The 21,455-nt window shown below is 43.7% G+C and overlaps 1 protein-coding gene across 6 annotated transcripts in view; it reads right to left on the reverse strand.

Annotated features, from left to right (window-relative positions):
• The window catches only part of klhl29 (kelch-like family member 29), a 293,874-nt gene that overhangs the window by 37,669 nt on the left and 234,750 nt on the right, over positions 1–21,455 (reverse strand). For all 6 annotated transcript variants that reach the window (XM_085133527.1, XM_085133528.1, XM_085133526.1 and 3 more), the window contains 2 exons: positions 15,242–15,424; positions 11,337–11,517 (listed from right to left, as the gene is read on the reverse strand). In XM_085133527.1, the coding sequence (XP_084989653.1) occupies positions 11,337–11,517; positions 15,242–15,424 (364 nt within the window). The remainder of the gene's footprint in view (positions 1–11,336; positions 11,518–15,241; positions 15,425–21,455) is intronic.

Genomic DNA, 21,455 nt, shown 5'->3' on the forward strand with positions numbered 1-21,455 from the left:
TGCAAACTTCAGCCACATTATCAGTCAGTTAATTCCATTTAAACTGCTCCAAAGGCAACAGCAGCACAAACACGGATGAGTCGTCCAGTCAAATGACTCCAATTAGCAGCAATGAGGCCTAGAAGACACTGACTGGCTCCAACACCCCTGTCAATCAAAGAGGTCCTGTCCCTACTCTACTGTCCAGATGGTTGGGTTATAAATAATTTACCCGCTGTAGAGTTGTTATGCATGAAAAAAGCTACATTTATCACATGACTCGTGGTGCAAACATGCTTTTTAATGCAGTAAAGTTGGCTTTATCAACATGGTTCTCAATGGCACTGACTCACATTTGGAACGAGCCACTAAAAACAGATAAATGACCATGTTGGTGTCATTTTCCAGCACTGAAGGTTGCAGCTGATTCATATCCACACCTTGCTCACGACGCTCACTTTCAAAACACAAGAAGTGCAAAAGCCAAAATACTTGTGTCGAAAAGGAGCTTCACAAAGGACCTGTATTCATCAACCTAAGTTGAACTTCCTGTCTGCATCTTACTTCGACAATAGATGAAGGCGTTCACACTGAGCACACTGTATATGCTGCACACACGTTCACTGGAGAGACCTGGACAAAAGCTGAAAATAGCACTGTGCTTGTGCCTATCATTGTTTATGTGAAAACCCCTCACCTTGACCGTACACACACATGCACACACAAATACACTCAGGACAAATCTATATATAACAACTAACCCTTCCACCTCCACTGTCGATCCCTCCCTGTGTCCTGGGGAGGCACAGTGCCTGGATATTGCAAAGGTTTGCCTTGCCAGCCTATGCTTTCTAAAGGTCAGCTGTTGCTTCCTCCTGAGCGGGGACGCTGAACTGGCTGCCAACCATCGTTGCGGCATCTGTCACAGCCTAACCACTGATAATTAGCCAGCAAACATTCTGCTGCAACCTGTCTAACTAGGTAGGAATTATGCAGCAAGTGCTCAAACGGAATATACGTTTTATTAATGTGTGTCTGGGTGTCTTTAGGAGTGAAAGATGGAAGGAAGTGAGCGAAAGAGGAAAAAAAAGAAGTGAGAGAGGAGGGGAAAAAAGCACAGGAGCAAAAAAGGTGAGAGAAAAATGGCTCGGCTGTTGGTAAAGGCTGAAATTGCCCAAAGTGCCAGAGCATCGTTTATCAGTGAGGCAGAAGCACATACAGCTCGTACTACTCATTACCTGCAGTATTCCTCATGCCTTTCCCTAATACCATCCTCGGACACACCTGCCATCATTCACCAATGTTTCTCTGTAACTGTCATGCACACACACGCATGTGCACGCACGTACGCACACGCAATGCGCCATCTACCTCCCTGTCTCAGAGACCCCGGTGCCCTATTAGAAGACAATGAAGAGGAGACACTGTCTTTGCTCGAGCATGTCAGACAGATACGACATCGCCGGCCTCGAAGGCCCCAAATACACCCATCATCTTCCTGCCCACCTAATCAGCACTGTAAAGAGACAGAGAGAGCAATGGGACACAAGGTGCAGAAGAGGCTGGAGATTGCAGTTAAAAGTAGAAACCGTAAGGAGGGAGAGGAGGAGGCACGGGGAGGGAGAAATATGAGAGAGATGTGATGATCTGCCTGATTTGGTCTCCCTTGCTATTTTTTTTCCCAGAGCATGAAAAATACAGCAAAGTACTTCCACAGAGCTGGAAAATGACTGTGTGCACGCAGAACACTGCAAATAGGAAAATGAACCTTTCTGTAAACATCTGGAAAACATTGCCAAAGGTTTGTTTGTGTACAAAAACTGCATACATGCAGGTATAACTTCCACATTTGAGAAGCTGAATTATCACCTAACAAAGTGATTAATTTACTTAAAGGCAAAAAACAAAAGCAACAAGCCTAATTTCACTTCAGAAAGCTAAGCTAAGCAAATAGATTTTCCTGCTGCTCTGGAATTAAATCTGAGCAACAACACACTGAACTCTTCAATTAAACAGTGTCTGTTGTAGATGAGCTACTGCTTGCATGGGAACAGGGAGAGTCATGAGAAGAAGAAAATCCACATCGACCCTTTGGGAAGGGGTCACGGGTACCACAGAGGGGCCATGAGGGCTTGCGTTTGAGCGTGAATGGAGGTGTGAAGCTGAAGTTCGATCCGATGTGCAGTAGGAGCAATGCGCTGTGAAGTTGGTTAATCCCGAGGAACGGGGATTTGCTCTGCGGGGGGGAAACTGCCTCAGCAAGGGGTCTCTGGGAGCCCGTTGTCTCCCTTTCGACCACAGTGGCACGCCGCGTGGTTGCACCCCCTCAACCCACACCGTCGGCCCACCCCCTCCAAAACTACCCCAGGCGCCGTCTGACCCAGTATGCAGAAACAGAGCCACACAGCAACACGCATGCGGACGTATTGGAGACGCAGCAGCCCGTCAGTTCATTATTTCTGTGCAGAGGCTGGAGGGTCCGGGAGAGCAGACTGAGGGTTTCTTCACACAAGCCCATTGGTTCCACTGTGACTGATGGTGCAGCGCTCATAGGCCCACCTGGGGCTGCTGCGTCTACACTCCCTCTCATCTTCTCCTGTTGGCGCTGCACTGCTAAACTCTTTTCGACTCGCTCCTCTTCTGTCTCTCTCCTCCCCTCTTTCCTGCCTGCTTCACCGCAGGGTCCTGAATGCCTGGGGCTGCGGAGCTGCAGGACGCTCTGTTGTTATTAGCATCATTACCCTGCTGGTTATTTCCCCAAAATCTCCAAAAGAGAGTGCTGTTGGGCAGGAAGCTAAAACGGACAAAGGAGGACCTCCATCTCCCAAGTCACTGTACCCGAATCCAGCCTGTCAGTATTTACATGGACTGAGCGTGCTCGCGGTGCATCTGCATCCTGAGAGTAAGAGCTAAAATGTAGGTGGCAGGATGTGTGAGAAAATGTGAACAGATTGGAGCCTTGCAAAAACAAATGAAGACGTTTTTGTTATGTGGGAGAAAGCCTGCCGGACTGTGACTCAAGCAGCAGCCGAAGCCTCCTTCTGCAGAGCAGGATGCAGAAGAGAGGACCTTTTTCCCGGGGACATCAAGTATTTAAGGGACTTGTCAGTTCACAGAAGACTTAAACTGTGTTCAGCGTGAGGTATGATAAAACCTCCCGCTGGGGTCTCCATCTCACTGTATGTTCTTGGTCATGCTCGAGTTGATGAAATTTCCCAAGAGCTATTCAGCACTCCTCTGTAAGGTTGTCGAGGCGTTACAATTTGCCTCCTGTGCCAGACTAAGCCAACATTCTTGAAATGCCCCATTATGCTGGTCGAAAGAATAGCGGCACTTAATGGAAAAAGTCAAACTTAAAATAGAAGGAGGAGGATTTTTATCAAGGGTAGGAAAAAGACAGTGGTTGAGTCAAACCAAGGTTGACTGCACTAGAGGAGCTCGGCACCCTTCACGGGGATGGGAGAAAACGCAGTCCTGACCTTCGGCGCTCAGTGACTGACATCTGAATAATCTCTCTCTCACACACACACACACACACGTAGGTGAAGTGCGGCGATGTTTCTTTTACAGCACAACAAATGTTAATAAACCTGAAAAACAAGAGCCGAACAATGGAGCTCTTTCACTGCAGATTTTACAGGCGCATGCACAATTTAAAAGGTCATTTTATTTTGAAAAGCTATTAAAAAAAGCCTCCTCTCTCCTCCAGACTTGTTTAGCCAAACAGCACAACATCCCTGATGAGAAAAGCTAGTTGCTGTACTCAGCGTCATGTTGCTGGCAGTCTTCATGCAATATTAACTTGCAATAGAGCTTGGAGGACGCACAAACCTGTTCATAGTGCGTGATAAATAAAACAAAACCATCCGTGATTGACACATTATTAGACAGCCATGAATTATTCAATGTCTGCAATCATTTTGGTTTGCCAAAGGATCAACATGCTAAGGAGCATGCGGGCCCGGGATACCTGATTGCAAGTTAAAAGCCTCCCGAACTCAACGGCTCCCACCTCCAAAGGTCTGTCAGTCATTAGCAGATAGCAGAGAAAGGAATAAGCCAGCTCAGTCCTCTGAGTGTTGATTTGGACCTCCTGCCGTTCCCAAGGAAAGGCTTTATCCTACTAGCTTTGAGATGGCTCTGATTGAAGACATAATTGTGAATGTGGGTGAATTTCACGGTTAGGAGCGTGAAACCCTCAGTGAGATGGATGGGGAGATGGGGAGTGCAGGGAAAGAGGACGGACTGCAAATGATGTGTCAGAGTGTTCGGAGCCTGAGCTGGAAGGTGAGAGACCTTGGCTGTTGCTGGATGAGACATCATATGCAGACAACAAATGTGTGCATACATATGTACATATACTCAAGGAACACACAAGCGCAGGCAGAAACGCAGACTCATGCATAATGAAAAAAGACTGGCTGCGTGTGTAAACAATCTCTGCATCAATCAGTCTACGAGAGGAGCAAATCAGCTCTCACTGTCGCATCGTTTCGTGCCATTCTGCAGCCTTCACATACAATCCCCACCAGCCATCTGCATATTAAACAAGGCAGCTATTCACATACACTGACTAATGATTTCTGAATGTTATTAACTCTCAATATTAGAAGTGTACTTCAGATGTGTGCAGTTCTTCTTCCTTGCAGAGGCAAGGAAAAAAAAGTGTTTGAGTAACAGCCACCTTATCTCCAGCAGCCAGGATTTAGTCCTGCTGCGGACTGGCTGCCTCCCCGTTGAAGTCTCTACTATCTTTGGAGTTTTGGCCCCACAGTTACTGAGCTGCAGTAGAGCCAACTGCGACTCACAGCAGGGCCACACCTGCCAAATCTAGTGGTTAGCTGCAAAAATCAAGGATCAGCAGTTAATGGAGCTCATTTATCAAAGCAGAGAGGAACAAATGCTTTCAGAAATGGCCTGGAAATGATCTGAATAATCTTCAGCTGTATCATTTCCTGGCCTGTGAGACAAATGCAATAATTCATATGTACACTCTATTAAAATATCACATTTTAAGCACCCCCTCCAACCACGATGTAGCACGCGAGATATTAGAGTAGTGTAAGTGATAAACAAAACAAAGACGCGGCTGATTTAAACTGCGGACGTCTTCATTTAAGTTCAAAAGCTTTAAAAAGCCCAGTTTTACTGCTTTTACAGTGGAAATAATTTTTTTTATGTCAACTTCAATTTTCAGAGGAATTAATCTTTCTAATGGTGCCTCTGGCCTGCACCTTGTTTCTTTTTAAAAAGCAATTTGAAGAATTAGAATCCTGTTTATGAGTCTTATGAAACTGCTGTTGTTAATCTGTCAAGCTCCTCACCAAGCTGTTGAGACTGTGTATGACTTATAGCATCTGTCTTTTCAGTTGATTTGACAGACCAGCTGCCTGTTGTTCACAAATCCTCCTTAATCTTTGAAATTGCTCATCCTTCCTCTGCAAAACAAAGCTGCAGTATTAAGCTCCAAAACTTGCCCCCACACAGTTTCTTTCACATTGTTTAAGCATTTTAAGAAAGTATTAAGAACTTTGAAAAACACATTTAGCGGGCTGTCTGTTACCGCGTGGCTTCTCGAGCCTCGTCGACTCGTGATAACCAACTCAAAGCCTGCGTTTCGCGACTCGCATGAAATTCAAGCGATAAGGACGCATCAGAACTTTTGTTAAAGAATCGCCACAAGTGGCAATTACAGCCTGATGATAAGAGCTACAGGACTGTGTAGCAGTTGTACATCAAAAATCTTATTGTAAACCTAGTTTTTGCTAATATTATTAATAATGCTAATACTATGAGCTACTGGTTAAAACAGAAGTTGTAATCCTGTTGCAGCAAAATGCTAATGAAATGGATTACAGTGTATTTAATGCTAAGGGATTCAGTTTTCTCCTGTGTGCTTACTTCTTATTTCAGAATTAGAGGATATAGTCACGGGAAAACATCTTTACTGTTTCCTTTTATGAGGGTAAGCAGAAGGCAGATGTTGAGCACCTCTGTAAAAGCAGAAGTGTTGGATGTTTGTTGGTCTTGAGCATTCAGGTGTTATATCTAAGCTTGAGGTCAAAGTCACTGAGATTCAAACTCGTCTGAGGTTTTGGGTGTCCACATCGCCGGCCTAGCAAGGTGACGAAAATACCCCATTACCCTTTTACGGCTGAGGTGTAACAACACAGCAGAATAAAAGTTCCGTCTCAGAGTCAGAGACCTCAGCATGTTAAATCTTACAAACCATGACAGGACAATTTGAAAAAGACCAAAAAAACTAGGCTTATTTGGAAGGGTTGACAAGAGAAAGCCTCTTCTCTCTAAAAAGAACGTGACAGCACAGCTTAGGTTTGCAAATGTGTACGTGAGCAAACCTCAAGACTTCTGCAACAGTGTTTGGACTGTTTGGACAGATGAGACCAAAAACCGTATACCAACTGTCAAGCGTGGTGGTGCAAGGATGATGTTTGGGTTTGTTTTGCGACCTGGGCACCTTCCAAACAGCCATGCACCTCTTTGCATACCAAAGTAATCTAGACACTAACGTGAGGCCATCTGTCCGAGAGCTAAAGTTTATCTTAAACTGAGTCATGCAGCACAACAATGACCCCGAGCACAGCAGTAAATTTACAGCAGAATAGCTGAGAAAGAGAAGAATCAACGTTTTATAACGGTCCAGTCAAAGTGCAGAACTTAACTCGATTTGAATAGTTTGGAGGACTGTGCTCTCGATGAACAAAGCAACATTGTAACAAAGAGGAGGCCAAAGTTCCTTCGCAACAATGTGAGAGACTCAAGAAAACGAGTACTTCAAGTTATTGCCGATAAAGGCGGTTCTAGAAGCTACTGAAATGAGTGTAGTTAGTTTTTCACAGGACTGCGTCAATCCTGTGAAAACTGCTTTTCACATGACTGTAAATCATGTTGCTTTTTAAGTTCTGCAGCGCAGCCGTGAGGTCTAGCTTCAGGCGGGATACAGGCGTTTTTGTGAAGTTGTTGTTAATAAGTGAAATTAATCAGCTGACAGTAAGACTCAGTGATGTAGTTGTAGTAGTGCATGACAAAGCGACTAATTAAAATGTCTTTGTTATCACATTATTCCTTCATTACTTCACTTTCCACTAAAGACAAATTATACTCAGAAGTGATATGTGGTTCCTGAACAGGTCTTACAGCTCAGACTATTTAAAGCAGGGTTTTCTGTAAGTGGCAGGAAAATTGCTGAAAGGTGTTTATAATGTGGCTTAAATATGAACACTCATGCTTATGGACGAGTTATCTGTATCACCACTCACTCTTTTAACCCTTTAAGACCTACCATAGAACCAAGTCCGCCAGAGCTTATGTTATATTTTTACATGTTGTAGTGCCATTTTTGGGAGCATTTCAAGTTGATATACATCAATAAAACCATTACAGAACAAATTTTAATAATATGTATGCATTAAGTGCATAGTAATTAAATAAATTGCAAAAACGTGCAATACACTACAAAAAAATTGAAAATCGTTTTTGCTTTTTTAACATATATTTCTAGTTAGAGAAATTTAAGAGGCTTATCCCTCAAAACTGTAAATACAAAAAAGTTGCACAAAATAGTTTCCCACCACAGGAAATTTATTTTAAGTGTCTTCATAGTTTTATTTTTGAAATACACCAATTTTTATACACTGCAGGAAAAACGAAAATAAATATTATAATACAAATTTGCAAAAAAGCAGCATATGCATCAAAATAAACTATTTCCAGCAGTGCAATATGAGTCCTAAGCATCCCAGAAACGACACAGAAAGTCATAAAGTCAAAGATAACTTTTAAAAACACCAGTATTAAAGCTCATGAGGCCCCTGATGGTAAAAGACTACATTTCCGCGAAAATGACGCCATTTCCGGTTTCGGGCAGGTCATGGCGGACATGCGATAGTTCACGCTGATGTCTATTCCAACCTAGGAAGTGTTACGAACAGCTGATCGGATCGGCAAAGCGTGTTTCTGGAATATTATGTTTTTGTTGCTGCAAGTGCTTTTTATGCAGTTTTTGCAAAGCTTTATGTGGAAGGAAACTGTGACCGAGGACAAGCTGATGGCATAAGATGTAAGTACAACTCCTCTGGTTTCATATGCAAAAAAAATTATTGCACTAGCTTACGTGGTTGCAGTGCTACCGGGATTTAAAAATAGTTACGCAAACCAGCTTTAAAGGGTTAATTGGATATCTACAAGGACATATTAACTATTAATAATATTAATATTATCATTAATATTATTATTATTTATTTATTTTACTTATAATCTTTATATTACCTCTATTGTTCTTCAGTAATTGCTTTGCAGTGAATATAGCTTGACGTCTTCAGAAATGTAGATGCAGCTCACACTGCAAATATCTGCCAGTAATCAACCTTTTAATCAACAACACTGACGACAAAGACATTTGCCAAAAGTCAACACGCCTAATCAGAAAATTAAGCGACTATAGAAATAGCACATTTTGATTGGAAATCATTAAGATAGTTTAACACAAAACAAAACAAAATCCCTGCTGAAACTTTAAAAATATAAGAGACATACAGACGCACTGCAGCATAAACCATCCACCAGTAAATAACTAAATATAAATGGGTGGGATACACAGTGTCAGCCATGAAGTGAACAGTCAGTTCTTGAAGCTGACAAAATGGACAAAATGTACTTTAACAAGGGCCAGAGATGGCTAGATGACAGGGTGACAGCATCTTCAAAATGGCAGGTCATGTGAGGTGTACCCACAAAAGTGTTCGAAGAAAGGGCAACTGATGAACTGGCAACGAGGTCATAGACACCTAAAGCTAACTACAAGGCTGGTGATTGAGGTGTGATGGCACAGAGGAGATACTGCAGCGAAAAAGAAGAAAACAGAAGCTGGAAGACGGCCATCCTCTGAGGACAGGAAGCAAATATGAATTGTCTGAATTGAATATGCGATATGTATTTATAGTCATCCTCCAGCAAGTTTGTGAAGTGAGAGGGAACATTTTTGGGAAAATGTCATCAGGTGCATCCACAACAAGAGGAATATAAGAAACACACTCAAAAAGCTGGAGACAGTGATTAGCTCCTGAGGATCTGCACTCTTTTTAACTTATTATTCTGTAATTGTTATATTTCCCCTTACTTTGGCAGGAATAATGGACTGGAAGAACTCTATGTAACACATGCTTTTCCCATTTATTAATTATTTGTTTTTTAATTTAAAACACAAACAAATTAAAGTAATACTGTCAGAAAGCCTGGAGTACTGTTGCTTAAGACCACAAAGTCTGATTCCTGGAAGCAAAATGTAAAGAAATAAGGGGCAGTTAAAGACTTTCTACGAGTACTGTAAGCAAGCATCTTTTAAAAATAGCTCTTTTAATGCATTCTGGCCCTTTGTCTAAATGCAAATGAAGTTTCAGGTCACTGAAAACATCGTCTTCCTTTTCTTCTTTTGGAAAGCTTCTAAATTTATTCTAAAACTCTGTTTTTGGAAACTCTGCTTGCAGTGTGGAAGCGTAGACAGGACAGAAAACGAGACTTATGGCAACGATAACAGATACCCTGTTTGCTACCTGGCCAGGTCTTATCAGTCAAAACATGTCTTTCCCCGAAGCACCCAGCTGCTTCCTGTTTACAGTGCATACCCCGCTGTATGTGAATGAATGAAAAGTGTGCAAGAGCGCTTTGTGTAGCTCAAGATCATTGTTGTTATAAGACAAACACACAAAAAAAAGACGAAAAAAACCAACAAAAAATGCTGTCATGGTCAAGGATTACTGGGACGACCACCGGCAAGTCAGTCTTTGATATTCCCTCGACATGCTGCCACAGGTAGTTCTTTATGTTGACCCTTTTTAAACACATAAACATAAGCATAGGAATCCTGGCCCTAGTATAGTAAACCCTTGGACCTTGTGACTTTGTTGCTCGTTCCACATAACACTCTTAAAAGGAGACAAAATTAAAACCCGGGTTGCTTAGAAACAAGCCTGTTGATTGCCTTGACAATTGCTTCAGAGACCTGCTGGCGTTTATATGACATGGCCAGAGAAAACAACCTTGACCTCGTGCTACAAATACCTCGCCTCGGCGCGCAAACCGTGCATTTCCATATTAACTATTTAAACGTCAGCTGTTCTGTTTGGTTTTGTGTTCGTGTGTTATTTCTCCGTAGCTTGCACAGTCTGCTACAGCGCAACGGTGGAGCGCTAACAACAAGCAGAGGAGGCCTCTGGTCGTTCTTGAAGAGAGGCAAAGTAGGTTAAAGTTTCACGGTGCTGATGATTGAGTCCAGTTGCTGTGGGCCTCACAGAAGCTTCTCATGATTGCACAAAAACACACACCAGGGCAGAGAGTGAGAAACGCGCACGGGCGCATCGCACGGTGAAACAGTGATTTCTTTGGAGCCTCGAATGCCCTAGATGCATCGGCAGCTCTCAAATTAAGCAGCTCAGAGACGGAGGAATCAAATGCGTTTCCATTACGGGGCAAATATTCCATCTCCCCCCTGTCATAACGACACTGTATGGCAGCATTATGGGGAAATATCAAATTAGGCTGTTTCATTTGGAGGACTGTTGTGCATTGCGAGAAGCTTCGGAGATCAATTGAGCTGCTAGGTAATGAGCGACAGCGGCCTGCTCTAATATACTCAGTAATGTTCTTTTGATTGCTTTGGTTAATCTTGCTCTGTCGAGCAAGGGAAGCAACCCTCCTCTTCTCCCCGCGTTGTAACATGCTCATCAGCCCAGGTTAGAGGGTAAACTAAGAAATAGGGAGCAGTGTTAAAAAAAAAAAATCAAAATGAGATCAATCAAACTATTAAATCTGGATAACGCCCGCACACGTTCCGTGCTACTAGGAATTCATTATACTCCTTGACGACGTCGCCTATTTCTGGTTTCATGCTGAAGAGTTTCCATAAAAGAAGACCCAGCTGAACAGGCCACAAAGTACGACCTCCGGATAAAGTCTCGCTAATGTGCCGATGCCGACGTGGATGGATCGATGGATCGACACATTGTGCCGCTCTGATCTCAGAAAGCAAATCGTCTCACTCGTGCGGCGCTCACAAACACGAGTGCTGCTCCGGGACACCACTCACAGCTGTGACCATTTTAATATCCCCCAGCCCAGATTCACTCCTTTGCACCTTTTTACCTTTTTAAAAAAATGCTAAGAAATCTGTCCAACCCCTTTTGCAATATGCTGCACCGCACTACTGCGTGCCACACCATCTGCCATGTTTTGCTGTGCAGTGTGAATATTTATTTGTACTGCTCAGCATCCCCCTACTGACCGCGCTGATCAAGCTCTGACGCGGCAGCCATGACAGAGGTGCTTTGCGTGACTTTTACCTCTCCACGTGGTCCAGGTTCCCCGATACGCCCAGTCCGCCGATCGTATACAGCTTGCCGTCGTACACCAGGCTGTTGTGCCGACAGCGAGCCACGGTCATCCGGGACACCAGATTCCAGTTGTCCAAAAGAGACATGTAGCACCACACATCAGCCACCATCACACCTGACTCTGTGCCACCTGCAATGCACAAAAAAAAGGTTTATTAGAGTTGATAAGCAGGGCGATCAAGAGATCCTTCAGTTTTCCTCTGTCATAGCAAAAATGGGCTAAATCTTCTGCTTTGGTGCATATTAGTCGCTGCTGGGGTTTGTGGAACTACTGCTGTGGCAATTATAGGGCTGAAGATTAATGACTGGTTAAAACCAGACCTGTCAGGTGCTTCAACAAAGTGAGAAGGTGCTGGATGATTTCATCACTATCAAAATCATCCAGGCATCCGTCATTATTGTCATGTTTATTAACGCTAAGAGAACGGCTCAGCGGACCGGTATTTAATCAGCGGCCCGAAGAACTGTGTTGCATAAGTGATTCACCCCTGATTTCACGACATTTCTCATCTCTTGGCCTGGCTCTCCTGCGCCGTGCTTTAAGGTGCCTCCCATCTCTTGACCTCTATTTCTATGAAGTTCCCCAGCGGTTTATTTACTGTACTCATGCTTTCCACGTGGTAACCCTGAGAAATCAGACACCCACATGTATGTCCCAGTAAAGCTCGGCGCCGTTGATGCATCACGTCCTACTTTGCTTAAATTAAAAACTGGATGTCCAAAAATTTCCCGCTCCCGACTCCAAATTAGAGGTAATTGCAAATGCCCCCTGAAGTCCCCAACACTTGTAGCACTTAATAATCTCTCCGCTAGTCTGAGTCCCTCATCTAATAATGTTCAAAAAGAGCTCCGCAACCTAGGTGTTATTTATGACCGTGTTATTGTATTTAAGCGGTCAGGTGACGGAAAGTTAGTGCTGCTTTGGCCAACCGAGACAGCTGACCAAGATCGGGTTATTCCTTCCTTGCATACTTAGAAAAGGTCACCCGTGCTTCTCTCTCGTCTACACTTGACTTCTGCGGTGCACTTTACTCTGGTATCGGCACGTGAAACATTTAAATAATGCAGCTGTTACAAAACGCTGCTGCCAAGATTTTCAACACGCAGTAACCGAAGCAACCACCTCACAGAAATCCTCTCTTCAGTGGAGAGTTTCAGAATTGATTTTAAGGTTTTACTGAGTGTTCAAAAAGCCTTCAGTGCTCCGGCTCCTGCCTATATCTGCAATCTATCGACTCCCTACGAGACCGTCCGCTGCTAGAGATCCACACCTCGACTTTTTACCTCTGCTGCCCTGTGACCCTCAAACTGTGGACTTTACTGCCTAGAGATGTGAGCCAGATAAACTCTGTATCCTCTTCTCAATCTTTTGCTAATACTTACTTTTATTGCGTTTCTTCTTTTTATTACACAATTGCCTATATTTATCCAACTTCTTTTACATCAAACACACCCCCAACTGGTCATGGCAGATGACTGCAGTTCTGCCAGAGGTTTCTTCCTGTCAAAAGGGAGTTTTTCCTTCCTGCTGTCACCAAGTGCTTGCTCACAGGGAGTCATCTGATTTTACAAAATAAACCGCCGTGAGGCAACTGTTGTTTTGATTGGGTGCTATCTAAATAAATGAAATGAAATTGAGTTTATATCTAATATAGTGGTTTATTTTTACTTCTATTACATGTATTTTTTTTTTGTTATTTTTTAACACTTTGTAACTTTCCGAAAAGTGCCATAGAAAAGTTTTCAGTCTCCTTTCCCACCACTCCTCTATTTCAAACTTCACAACTCAAACACAAAGAAAAAGTTGTGTCAGAAAAGCTGGAAAATGAGAATGACTGTGCTTCCTCGTGCGATTCAACATCAATGAGATGTGATGAAAGCACAAACAGCGGCTCCTTTACCTGCACAGCACCTGCGCCTAATAGATTAGAAATAGAAATGAAATCATTTCAGATTAAAGAACTATTTCTGAATTTGATTTTTAGCCCTTTATATTTAATAAAAGTCACTCTTAAAGTACATATAGAAGTTCCCCCCACCCGCCCACCCCTCCAGTCCCCAAGAGGAACAGTGGCAGACTTGGACAACTTGAACCGTCAGAAAGTTGTTTGCTGCTGAGTCATCCAGCCAGCCAAGAAAACTGTACTTGCTTGAGCTGTCTTCAGAGCAGCTCTCTTAGCTGTGTTATTTGACATGTGACACCAGCCGTGATTCAGTGACCCTGTTCAGAGTGCGAGGACGCTTACAGGCCGGAGCCTGTTGATTGGCTGGCAAGAACAACCCTGATTTCCCCACTGGCTGTGTGACTCCCAGAGGACACATGCAGACCTGTTCCAATGCCCGAAAACACATTTACATTTATATGAAAAGAGGGAGAGGAAAAGGTGCATGCAGGAAAAAGAAAATCGCGTTGCATTTCCACTGTGTAATGTGAAGGTCTGAGTACCGTGTGAGAATCTCGCACAAATGAACCATGGAGGCAGAAATTCAGTCTGCTGGTAGAGAAGCAACCTAAACGTGTCTCATTGTTGGAGTCGCAGAGTGCACAGTGTGCCACAGTGGAGCAAAACAAACTGCAGAACGCTGCAGCAACTACAGAGCCAGACAGAGAGGAAAAAGGTCTATTAAAAAAAACCCAAAACCATTCTATATAAAAACGACTTCTCTGAAAAGACATTTGAGTTGTCTGCAGCACAGGGCCAAAGCAAAGCAGCAAGGGTTTCAAAGCAACACGTGAGCTTTGAGGTCAGCCCCCTTTTAAAACTCTTGAACTGTTTCATAAAAGGTCAGATAGATTCACTCTGCCAAATCAAAGTCGCCACAGAGGAAAAACATCTATAATAAAAAGAGGTCACAAATGTCAACTTTGAAGGCAACTTCGTGACCGTCTTTAACTCACGTGTGGCTTTCCTAATCCGACGCCGTAATGTGCTCGTAAGCATTTATACAGCTACAAGCTGCGTCATAAAAACCGAGAAACAAAACCGCTCGAGTTTATATGCGAATTCTAATCTCGCCTCGAGGTCCATTAAGCCGGTACCCTGCAGCTTATATAGCACTATATGGTCTACTTCAGCAATTTGCCTTGTTGCTCGTCTGTGCTGATTAAAAAGTTGAAGCATGCGTGCTGAAGTTGATTTGACCACTGCGTTTGCTGAGATGGAAAATGAACTCTGAAACTGAACTTGAGGTGGGATTTTTTTTGTTATTACAGCTCGTTGCAGTTAATGGCACTAAAGCACGTCTCAACAGAGGATGTAAATGACTCCCCCCCCCAAAAAAAAACCCATTAAGTCTGCCCTTACCTGGGTTTGACAACAATCAGTATTGTTCCACAGAATAAATCACGAGAGGAACTGGCTGTGGGATGATGAGAGTCTATAATAATTTGAGCTAAACAAGCTCACAATGATAGAATTTAATTCACGTTTAGTAATTTTTTTATTAACAAAGGCCAAAAAAATGAATAAATAGAAGAAAAGTAGCCGAGTGTGTTCCATTAAGGTCAAGAGTTTTGCATAAATTCAGTTTTGAACTAAAACCTGACCTGATAATTTAACCTGTGAATCATCCTGTGTCAACAAGAAGCGATTGGGCTAAATTTTAAGGGAGTATTTCAGAGCCAAACCTGGCTGTAAAGTACACGAGTAATCCCAAAACACTCTCATGGGAAAAAAAGTTTCGTTTACTTAGACGTTTAACAGTTTAGTTTATTTACACATTTAAGGATTACCATTTCAAAGCTGCCCTGTTATTAAGTCCCTCTATCATTTTCCCATCTCCGGCCCCACACCACTGAACGTCTGTGACAGGAACGCCACAGTTATACAGCTGGAGTGGACAATTTAGCTCACCTGACAGGTAGATGTTGTCTCCCGCCGAGATGACACTGAAGAACTCGCGGTCGTAGAAGGGCAGGCTGGCCAGTGGGTACCACTTACTGTTCTGGGGGTTAAAACAGGTGACTGCTGTCAGAGAGCGCTGGTTCATCCCGATAGCCTGACGCCCTCCCACGAGAACTATCACCTCTGCTACACCTAGAGGACAAAGAAGCAGGAGGAGGATGGAGGTGATGAGATGATTGCGGTGGACAAAGGAGGGAAAGAGGTGGGAGAGAACAGGTCATCAGGAAAGGTTTCCACCAGTAAATAGAGGCCGAGACTGAACCAAAGGCTCTTTGTGAAGCTCTCAGTGCAGCGGTAACCAGCAGACATGTTTTGTGGCGTGCTGTCTGGCTTTTAAGTACAGATAAAGTATACGCATTGCCTGCTTAAAACAAAGTATTTTTCACATGAATACTGAGAGGTGATAGAAATAAAAAGTTTCTTGTTCTGAGTCAATACGTTTGTCGGAAAACAAAACAAAATGCAAAGCAGGAAAGTTTCCTTTGGTCGCAGGAAACTGCTGATTTAAATGTTGAAATTTAACTCAATTACCAAGACTGATGGTGCTGCCATTCGTTTAGTTGCCTCCCAGCTCTCAAATTCTTCCTTCCCACGTGTACTGCAGGCGCTTGCCTATAGATTTGCCCAAACACACACGTGCCCGCGCACACGCACTCTAGTGAAACGCGCACCACTTTGGCGTGCCATAAGAGAACTGCAGACTTAATAGGAAAATCAATTTGTGTACATTTGTATGTGAAGGCGGGGCTCGTGTGATTAAGAAGACACTTGAAACACGTTCAATGATTATCCCTGTAAGAGCTCACCGGATCTCTGCTCTCAGGCATCCACACACACACACGGAGATGGTGGATAAAGACACCAGTGATCCAAAACACACAAACAGGTTGGCAGGCTGCCACATGCGTGTCTCAGGTCCTCTCAGTCTGCGGCGGCGGCGGCAGCAGCAGCAGGTTCCAGAGAGCAGGCAAGACGACGAGCCGACAGACAGAAATGAGCTGTGTTTGTAAGCAGCAGGCAGGCAGGCGGGCAGAGGGAGGCGAGCCAGGGAGGGAGAGGAGGATGATAAGGAGGGATAGAGACTGTGGGAGAGGAGAGAGAAATATGGAGGGAAAGGTGGAGGCAGGAGAGCTAATCTTCATACACTCCAAACCAGGGCGAACCCCTGGTTCACCTGCTTGGATCGATACTCTTCCTCGCGTGCACTCTCCCGACAGGGCACATCCTCAGGCGGCCGTCTTTTCCTTCTGCTTCTTCCTGTTAAAATTATCCCCTTATCGTTTTTTTTTCCCTTTTTATTTCCTCTTAAAATTCACTTGTCTTTCAATGCTGGTAAAAACAGAGGGCTTTTCTCTTGGAAGGGGAACAAGGGTAAAAGACGGGGAGATACAAAAACTACAATGGGCTTTGCTGAAGCTGAGCAAACAGACAGAGCCAGTAAGCGTTGCCTCAGACATATCGTGGACATACAGCTTAGACTTAGTGGACAGCTTAAAGCCGGCTGGCTCTCCTCCAGTGAGGTTTTTAAGAATGTGGTCCTCCGCGTGGGATGCGAAAGAAAGCGATGGCTCGAGAAGAAATTGTGAAAGTGTCACCGCAGAGATGAAGGTTTTGGCATTGTGCAGAAGACGTAAGAGTTTTGCACGCCGCCGCCCGCTCTGGATGTGTTTTAAAGATTCGCAAACTTGAAGTGCAGTTTTTTAAAAAGATTTTGTCTTGAACTTGTTCCCTGTTTTCACAGCCCAGGACTTCAAGCCTCAATCGGCCCGAGACCTCCAACAGACCCTGGGCAATCAGCTAGTAAATGAACGCGCAATTTCATAGGACCGTCACGGTTACAGCGGCGGTTCTTTGCCAAAAAAGCAAAACAAAAGCAACCCAAACAAAAAGAAAAGTCTTTGTCTTCCCACTCATGAGCCTCCAACCTTCACACACTCACAGATTAATTATACTGACACTATTCTGTTAGTTCTTCCCCGTGATGAGTTTGTTGCTATTACTCTACATGTTTTTACTCCATTTCTCTTGATCACGTTATTTTGCAACTTTACTGGACTGTAAACGTGCGACTCTTTTCCTCGCCTTTATAGGATTGAATTTTTCATCTCTTTTCATCCCCCTTTTCCTTCATCTTATTAGCTGTTTCACTTTTGTTGATACTGACTGGCTCAATTAACTTGGCAAAGTTTCTGTTTCTATGCCTGAGCCAATTTGGGATTTTCTTTCTTGTGCGTGCACATCAATCAGTGTTGCACAGTTTAAAGGGCTCTTTTAAAAGCCACGTAGGTTTGTATTGTTCAGGAAGACATATTCCATTTAATTGCATCTTAAGACAATGCGGACGATGTATTAAACTGAATTTCCTGATATCACGGGTATGTTTTTGCAGCTGGAATTCAAAAATATGACGATTGAGCTCAAATTTAAAATGATAAACAAATGATTCCACGTGCCGAGTCAACGTGACTAAGTGGATGCGCACCTCGGGTCTTTATTATCATCTAGTGCACATGTGCAGGGTTGTTCCTAGTAGCTTTCCGCTTGGCTAGACACGTCAGGGAGAGTACACATCTGGGCGCTGACGCTGCGGCGCACCTCTGACCTTTGAAGCCCCGAACGCATTTGCAGGCCCGCATAAGCCGACACCGGCCTGTCAGAACGCAACGAAACACGAGTACGGCAACCGCTGACGGGGAGTCGTGGCATCGGCTCAGATGGCTGGTGCGTGCGCGTGTCTGTGTGTGTGTTCGTTTTTTTCTCAGACAATGAAGCCTCACAGGGATGGCTGTCAGTCAGCGTGAGGTTTGATACCAGTTAGGTGGAGGGATGAAGGGATGGAGAATCCAAGGATAGAGACGAGCGGTTGGGGATGAAGGGATAACCAAGTTCTGACAGCTCTCCTTTTTTTTTCTTTGACAGAGTTTATACCTGTGACTGCTGGGGGAGAAAATGCCTCCTCCTCCTGATAGTTACTGACCTTTTGTTGCATTGTTGGTATACTTTCCATCTGACTGTATTTAAGGAAATAAAAACATCAGCTTAACTCAAGGTTTGAGTAACAAACTGCTTTATTTGTGAGTGAGTTTAACTGATTTGACGTTCTGTCCTCTTATCTGTCAAATAACACAAGTGACAACATCAGCTGCATCTGGTTTGGACCTAAATCAGATCAGTTTGGTTTGGGAAGTCCTCTTGTGAACAGGGATGGTTATGTGGTTGCAGTTCCTGTTTTTGGATCCAGTGGGGACCAAGAACATGGTGAGGTAGATCTAGGGATGGGTATCGTTTAGGTTTTATCTGATACCGGTGCCAAACCGGTACTTTTGAAACGGTGCCGGTGCTTAAACGGTGCTCGAACCGGTGCTTAAAGAATGGAAAACACAAAATTGGTCCAAAAACCTCTCATGTTCAGCTGTTTTTTTGTAAAAAGATAACAATGTTAGCCTTTTCTGCAGCTATAAGGCATATATGGTATCACTCTTGGCTGGAAGCAGTGCTTAAACAATGGAAAAAACACAAATTTGTCCAAAAACCTCTCATGTTTAGCTGTTTCCCACTTTTTCTTTGGTCATTTTAGCCTTTTTGGCCAGGGTGAAGGGAGTATCTGCCATCAAACAAGAAGACAGCCGCATGTAGCTATGATGATGTTTGCTAGTTCACCTTACATGCATTAATGTAATAACGTGGTTAGCCTACTCAACGTAAATTAAACACGAACAACATTAAGCTACTCACGCAGAGAAGAACGGCTGCTGCTGCCATCATCATCCTCATCATTTCTGCTACACTGGCAGGGCTAGGGGCCAGGACTCTACTCTTCAGCTTTTTGGGGGATGTTGCTAACTCTTCGTCCGATAACAGGCACCACACCTGCAGTAGATGCGCTCGGTGTGAGGTCTCGCAGCAAGCTATCAAATACGGCGCATTTCTCGGCTTTTAAAAAAAGACGCTATGCGTCGCCAGGTGTTTCATCGGATTTCAGGTGTTACCTCCTTTCCACAGTATCAGCTTAAAGCACTTGTTGCAGGCTGCTGAGTTTGCATATTTTGCTGTGAAGTACAGCCAGACTTTTGACCGCTTCGTCTTGGACATTTTTAATCTGTAGCTCTGCTCTAAAAAAACGTACGTACCTGGACCCGCCTACTATCCCCGGAAACGTAAAATGATTGGCTACAATTCGAAGTGTATCACATCTCAGGAAAAAAAAGCACCGAAATAAAGCACCGAAATGTGCGCTGCTTTTCGGTCTGGTTACTACCGTTTATGTCAGAACCGGTGCCATCATGGCACCGGACACCGGTACCCATCCCTAGGTAGATCTATTATGTCAAAAGTAGTGCTGCACAAGAGTTTAAACTGGGATGGATGGCTCTATCCAAATATTGATAGCAATGCTATCAATGTGAGGCCGTGTATCGGGTGAGCAGACGCACGTAGGCTGTAGCGAGAGAGCATAATGGCAGAGGGAAAGCGGTACAGAGAGTCCTTTTAGTCTTTTTTCATTATGAAAGAGCTCACTGAGGTCACCGTCTTTACAATCCGACTGCTTATGGAAACCAAAATGTCCTCAGGTGGCCATGAACAAGAAATAGAGATACACAGTGACCCACACTGGCTTCAGTGTTCAGACCTGCTAGTTTGATGGCTTATCAGTAGTAGCGGTGATGCAAACTACAGATGACAGCCCGATCTGGACTTCACTCTTTGAGCTGCTATAGTTGCGTTTTTACTAAAGGTTGCTTATTTAAACATTCAGGATACACAGAGAAACATGTTGATTCATTTAGCTATGTTGGTGTTCCCACATCATCATAACAATGTTTGCTTGGCTAAGAAAGACTTCTGGTCCCATAGAAGTCCACAGGGTGGTCTGACTGCAAACGTGTTTCTGCTGAGTTTATGGTTTATGCAAATCTTAAAAATAAGGACTGTTTTGTAAATCTTGGTCATACCTTGTTTTAAAATGAAGGATTATCTTCACTATTTTGTATGATATAAAACTGCACACTTACTGGCTAATGATCTGTCATCATAAGTTGTTAGGGCCTCTTTATACCCGCCACACTGTACCTGGTGAACAGCACCATACGACAAAGCTGACGCTAAATTGACGCCATGTCCACTTTCTCTAGCTGCCATTTCTGCCTCTCGATTTTTATAACTGGCATGTTTTGGCCGTGGTGCTGAGCTGGATTGAGTGTAAAATCGAGTCAGTTTTTCACCATTTTAATGATCTATCAGTAAAGAAACTCAGAGATTCCCAGATTATACAGAGGGAGACAAAAATAACTGAAAATAACTCTTTGACGACTTCTCCTCCTATATCAGCACAAATGTGGAGAGTCATGTTAATTGGTCACATGACTGCATCACATGACTAAAATGCATCATCATTTTCGAAAAGTCTCAGTTTTTGCTGTCCACATTGCCACGCGAAAGCACCGTCTTCTATTTGTTTTCGAGAGCGTTTTCAAAACGCGTCTCAGTGTGGACGGGAGGCCAAAACGGAGAGAAAACTGTGTTGTCAAACGAAAACGTATTAGTGTGGACATGACCTCAGCGTAGGAGCTGGAGCCTATCCCAGCTACCATAGGGCGGGAGGCAGGGTACTCCATCCTGACACAGATACCCACAGAGATACGGACTCACATTCACAAGGGTAATTTAGAATTACCAATGAACCTAACCCCAGTAATGCATGTTGGCTGTGGGAGGAACACTCAGGACCTGCTTGCTGTGAGGCAACAATGCTAACCACCGTCTTGCCCTTGCACTGAAATGGCGAGCATACATATATGTAGCTGTGTGATAAGCATGCGAACTGATCAACAGGATTGGTATACCGGGGCTTTCAACCAATGACCAAGACAGTGGAAAAGCTCATCTTGAGGCTTCAGAACTGGAAACCAATAGGTGACATCGTGATAGCTACATCTACTATTTATTAGTATATTAGCAGAAGCTAAGTTCCTCTTAAATGGAGCTGATGTTCATCAGTTAGACAGAGATTTTTGCCCATCAGAGAAAAATATCAGTTACATCTGTTTGACATTAGAAACACAGACGGCGGATGAGTTTAGCAGCATGGCAGAGAGCGAGCATAAAGAGGAAAAACAAGGTGACGGGAGGAGGCGTATTGTGTGGCAATACAAAAAGCTCCAGA

This window comes from Neolamprologus multifasciatus, chromosome 15 (genome assembly GCF_963576455.1).
Source record: "Neolamprologus multifasciatus chromosome 15, fNeoMul1.2, whole genome shotgun sequence".
NCBI classification, from domain to species: domain Eukaryota; kingdom Metazoa; phylum Chordata; class Actinopteri; order Cichliformes; family Cichlidae; genus Neolamprologus; species Neolamprologus multifasciatus.